The 6,000-nt window shown below is 43.5% G+C and overlaps 1 protein-coding gene across 12 annotated transcripts in view; it reads right to left on the bottom strand.

The window, feature by feature from the left end:
* szt2 (SZT2 subunit of KICSTOR complex) overlaps positions 1–6,000 on the bottom strand; it is a 115,814-nt gene that overhangs the window by 59,274 nt on the left and 50,540 nt on the right. For 9 of the 12 annotated variants that reach the window (XM_085133085.1, XM_085133096.1, XM_085133086.1 and 6 more), the window contains 2 exons: positions 3,477–3,527; positions 912–1,085 (listed from right to left, as the gene is read on the bottom strand). In XM_085133085.1, coding sequence (XP_084989211.1) covers positions 912–1,085; positions 3,477–3,527 — 225 coding nt within the window. The remainder of the gene's footprint in view (positions 1–911; positions 1,086–3,476; positions 3,528–6,000) is intronic. The other 3 variants (XM_085133092.1, XM_085133095.1, XM_085133097.1) reach the window with 1 other exon arrangement.

Raw genomic sequence — 6,000 nt, 5'->3', positions numbered from 1 at the left:
AATTTGTTTACAGTCTGCAGCTCTGATTGGCTGCTGGGTGTTCAATAAAATATCAGCAAAGCTCAGATAACAGATGCTTATTAAAGTGTAGAAATACAAAGGCCTGTGATCACGAGTCACTGTGTGTGAACAGCTTCTGCAAAGAGTTCAGGTTCACCAGGAAGGCAGCTTCACAATATGGAGATTTTTAAAACTGCAGCAAATGAAAAATAAAAGTGCAGATATGACAGTGACAGCTGCATCAGCCGTTTACAGGCTGCATCAGCCGTTTACAGGCTGCATCAGCCGTTTACAGGCTGCATCAGCCGTTTACCGGCTGCATCAGCCGTTTTACAGGCTGCACCAGCCGTTTTACAGGCTGCACCAGCCGTTTTACAGGCTGCATCAGCTGTTTACAGGCTGCAAATCTGCAGCTTGTGAGTCGTCACGTACATGCGTGGCTGCAGGTTACATTCAACAGATAATTTACGTCACTGAAAGTTTCAAAAAGGAGCAAAGTAACTGAATATTTATACATTTCTTTTTGCTCTCTCCTCGGGGCATTTCACTCTGTGCTCGATTTAAGCTTTTATAGGAGCAATAAAATTCATTCCTGAGGAACACAAGCAGGCATTTTTTCCATTTTCATTTTAAATCAGTTCGTCTTCCTCAGAGGCCAAACCTGCACTGTTGTGTTGATGAATTCTTGTTTCCAGCATCTCTTCAATAAAGCTTATTTATGGACCCACCCAGCACCAAACACCACTCACAGCTGTTCCTGCTGCACGAATCTTGTTGACCTGTCATCAACATTGCTGCTAATATTTTTATTAAAAATTCTTTCCTTCTGATAAACACTTGTTTCCTTTGTTCTGCTGTGACTGAAACATCGAGACAACATTTACAAATGACTGCGATTTCTTTTTAATTACCTGAGCTGCTAATGATGGACTCCACTTTGACGACAGCGGTCAGCTCATTAAAGTGATCCGGGTGCAGGGGGACGGAGCAGTTCTCGGACTTCTGCAGGGCGGCGCCGTCCTGAGCCGGAGCTTGAAGGGGCCGACCGTGGGCATCGACAAAGGAGAGGGCGATGCAGGCGATACCTGAAAGAGCAGGGAACGTGTTCAAACGACCAACTTCAAATCACCAAAGTCTGGGTCGCTCATTAGTTTATTTCATACAGTCTCCTCATTTCATGTTCATTTGAAATCTCCCAGCAACTTTGAGGTTTTCAGGCCTCGTTATCGATCGTCTCAAACTTCCTGACGCATCACAGCTCTGCACAAGCTTCATCAGAAGTATAGCTGCCACCACATGCCTGAGATCCTGGATGTTATGCTAGTTATCAAAGAAAGCTCCTGAGCTAACACAGCTACATAACCACCACGTATGTGTACGTTATACATCCATCAGTACTGGGACAGAGTAAGCTGAACTCACACAAGCTGACGCTCCCTGAGAAACACTGTGAAGCTTAAGGAACGATGAGTGAGGGCATGCGCGGCTGCATCTTTCTACCATGGTGTTTAGTAAAGGAAAACATGTAGCAGTAATTATTACAATTACCATGTGTTATTAGATGAAGCAGGTTATTCAAGTATTGGCCCGTTTTTGTCTGTGAGCGTGTTTCAGTGTTAGTGGCCCATGTTGGACGCTACGGCTCGCCTGATCCACCAATACAGACATGATGTTAATCACATCTCACTGAGTACCACACGAGGCTCAACGTCAACAAAGACGACAGCAAAGCTCACGCTACTAAACTAAGACGGCGACGACTGAAACCCTCGCACAGCAGTAACGGTACCAGCCGAGCTGTCGCTGCAAATCTCCAACTAAGCTCCTTTAAACTGCAAGCTACTCTGCAGCCCTGCCTCCACCCTCCACCTCCACCTTATTTAATAACATGTCTGCTGCCACCTGTGCCCACTCTGTTCTGTACTGGGAGGTACTGGACCCTGCTCAGAGAAATAGGAAAATCCCCGTGGGCAAACAATTTAAATTGTTAATTTAACTACTTATCAAAGTGAATCTGCATCTCATATTTGACTATTTATTGCAATGTGCATGCAGCCGAGAATGCTGCATTAGCCAGTTACTGATATAAGCTTCCTGTAACTGGCTCTTCGTGATGGTGAGCGAACGATCGAGCTGGGAAATGAGGCCTGTGTGTCTAATGGGCAGACACAGAGGCACATGGCCGTCCTCTGCACAGCATGTCAACACTGACACTGGTTGGTGAGTTTGACACAACAAATAAAAACAAAATCATAAAATGCTCCCCAGGATGACACAAAAGTAATTTAATGATTTGAAATCCCATAAACCAGATTTCATTCCCAGTAGAACAGAAAACATGTTTAAACTGGATTTGTTTTCTTCTAATTTATCAGCAGAAGTTCACCAGCGTGCAAAGAAACTGCAAAACGCTGTGCAACAAATTTACAATAATGTTTTTCAAAAAAATAAACATGGGCTGTATCATGCAATAATGAACACGAGGCAGAAAGCTGATCCAAAGATAGACTGAGGCCAAGTGGAAAAATGCTGTGTGGTCAAACAAATCCAAATTTGAAATTCTTTATGTGCAACATGCACACTCGATGCTCGGGCCTACAGAGGAGAAAGACCTCTGGGCGTGTTGCGCTCAGATGAAAGCCTGCTGCTGGTGCTGCGGGATGCATCAGTGCCCGGGGATCAGGCACCATTAAAGGGCACAGCTATATACCGTGGTTAGAGCAGCGCACGCTCCCTTACATATGACACTTGTTCAGGGAAGGACAAGATGATAATGTTAAACCCCACACTGCATCTATTGTATAGTAGCATAGCTTCATAATACAAAAGTCTGAACTGGCCTGCAGTGAAATTAAATGAGAAGGACGACAGAAACACAGGACTGTCGAGCATCTAGAATCCTCCGTCAGACAAGAATAGGTCGACATTCCTCCCACAAAAATCCAGCAACCAGCGTCCGCAGGTCACAGATATTTACAGGAACATGTATTTAACTAAAACGGTCCTGACTGACTAACAGTTTTAAAAAAGCTCAATGAGCATGACCCTATTACAACTTTTTCATTTCTCAACATTTTAAAATGTTTTTTTGTTCTGTTGTGGAAAAAAATGGTTTATGAAATTTGCAACTCGTTTCATTTCTGTTTACATTTTACACAGTGTCATACTTAAAGTGTATGTTCTTATATTTCAGGTGCATTTCATTGTGATTGTGTTGAACTCTTACTAAGAGACCCTGGGAACACCGCATTTCATGCACCCTGCAAGTCCATGCCAAATCTTAAGCCAACTAAAAGATGGATGCATAATAATAACAACAACAACAACAACAACGACGATGTATATGCTGATGGAAGCCTAACAAAGGCCAAACACAGTGTTAGGGCACTACAAAGAAAATAAACAAAAGGCCACGAGCAGCAGCAGCAGCGCAGGCTTCAGTCGACACAACCAGCAGGAGTAAAACAGGCAGGTACCTTTAAACTGAGAAGGTGGGAAGAGATGCTGAACCAGCTCCAACATGGTACCTGGGTCAACATTAAAAAGACCCAGAGAACAGAGAGTATTAGGGATGCAAAACCAATAACATTTTATTTTTATCCAATTTAACACCAGGAAACTCCAAGGGGGGGGGGGGGGGGGGGGGGGGGAGAACAGTTGTTGGGCACCACACTAGTAAAGCCGACCCACTGGCAGGATTTTGCTCGCAGTAATATTTGCAAGCAGAAGGTGATTAGCCAGCTCGCTGCAACTTGACTGTCTGGTGATGTTTCGGTGATAAACTCATTTATACATATCCAGATTAGCCCAGGGAGTCCTCCAACCTGATTGGCTGTATCATTGGCACACTAGCATTAGCCAACATTAGCTTAAAGAAAGAGGGTTGTGAGTCCGATTTGATCCACCAAACCAGATGAGCCTGCCATGTTGTTTAATGCCCAACAACGCAGCCAGCTGTCTAACCATAGCTTGCTTATGTCATTACCAATAAAACTCAAACGTTCTGCCGTTGCTTTGTTGTGTTTATGTGAAGTTTGTGCTGGTTACTGCATTTCTAAGCTATTAACTATTGTTGCTTAGTCCTGATGCTGGGAGCAAAACAGTCTCCTGGGTGCTTAAAAAGAGGGGAGCTACATGTTTTTAGGTTCATGAAGATGCTTCTCATCCAAAACTGTTACCAATCACAGGTATAGATCCTCTAGTGGGGCTGACCACGTGTAAGGGGTCCGGATGTTCGTACACCTACTGTTAATAATATACACGAGCCACGGTGTGATAGAAGACGAGCATCACTGGGGCCAAAGTGTGAAGACATCACCCCATTTCCACCCTTGTGTGAGCTGTCGAGGTCCACTCAGGCCAGGAGTGAGCGTGGGGTTTAAAGAGGATCTGGAGGCTGCATTGTAGGTGCTCAGAGCTGACAGTGGAACTGAATAAGCCTGTTGGATGAGAGGCAGAAGCTTTTCACAAACCTACTGAAGTCCAGCTGCCGTCTTTTTAAGCACTTAAGAGGACCGAGAACCGACAAAGACACGAGCAAACGAGAGGCACTCAGGCACGACACTCGGGAGTGGGAATTGTGTGGATTTGAGAAAATCCAAGAGCTTCTCTTGGAGGCAACCAACAGAGTCATCTGTGGGTATAGTTTAGTTTTTAAAGCTCCTGTTTAAACTGCAATTTAAATATATATATGAATAAGTTTTATCTAATGTATGTTTAAAGCCCTGTTCAGTGTGACCTCTCACAGAGATTTGAACTTCATTTACATTTCATTACAGGTAAACTCAGTGTGTTGAACACATATGAAAACGCATAAGAAGCTGTGTAGTTGACAGCTTCGTGTCAGTTGAGCCCTACACTACAGGTGCTGTGTCTCGCCTTTACAGGGCCTTACTAGATATATACAGTCCTTCATCTGATACTTTTAGGGAGCAGTGGCAGGAAGAACTGGGGGTGGATGTTACTGATGATTAGGGCTGGGCTGTATCATACCGCTCACGGTAATACCGGTGTCATTTTGGGCAACGATAGGAAAACGACATATCGTGATAGAATATGGGTAAAACGCGCGTGCGCAGTGCCTTTGTTTACATACGCACGTGGCGGCGACGCAGAATGAGAAGAGTGAAAGTGGATCGTTGAATGAAACAGATGAACCTGAACTGGTTTGTAAAAATGCTGCAGCTTCACTGGTGTGGAACTGGTTTAGCTTTCGTCCGTCAGATACACAACAAAGCACTATTTTTGGTAGCGCATGCTAGCGGGCCGTCGTTATTACCGTGTTGTTTGGAAAATACGGCACACTTAAAATCAATCCTTTGATTTTTCTGAAAGTCGACAGAGCCCCTTATAATCCCGTGTGCCTTATGTATGAACTCTGGTTGTGTTTACTGACCTCGAAACGATTTTATGTCCACGGCGCTCGAAAACCTGTCAAATGTTTGACTTTGCTAAGCTACGAAGCCGCACCGCTTGATGGATTGTTGGAGCATTACGGCTATCGTAGGCGGAGCCTCGCGGAGTGATACGTACTGTGCTTCAACATAATATTACCGTATGTTGAACCACAGTAGTATCACTCGTTATCACAACATAATATTACCGTATTGTGTGTAATACGGTAATATTTTGTTGAAGCACAGTAGTATCACTCCTCTTTTTAGGTTTTGTGGATATTATACATGGTTATGCTGAGGATATGTCGGCCAATTTCCACTGGAAATGCTTTTGGGTTAAACTGTCAGCGAGGAATTTGCATTTGCACTGTTAAATTTTTATATAACTTTAATGCAGATAAAAAACAGCTGCTTGTTTAAGTGAAAATACATTGATGGGTTTTTGCACTAATAAAGTTGTGGAGTTGTAAAGTATTTTGTCTCGTGTCAATTATATCGTTATCGCAAATTTTCAAATGTATATCGTGATAAATATTTTTGGTCATATCGCCCTGCTCTACTGATGATGTTTGGCAAGAGTGCATTAAGAATATATATTGTAGTT

Source organism: Neolamprologus multifasciatus, chromosome 15 (genome assembly GCF_963576455.1).
Source record: "Neolamprologus multifasciatus chromosome 15, fNeoMul1.2, whole genome shotgun sequence".
In the NCBI taxonomy this organism is placed as follows: domain Eukaryota; kingdom Metazoa; phylum Chordata; class Actinopteri; order Cichliformes; family Cichlidae; genus Neolamprologus; species Neolamprologus multifasciatus.
The sequence above is the reverse complement of the archived record's forward strand: the minus strand, read 5'-3'. Positions and strand labels throughout refer to the sequence as shown.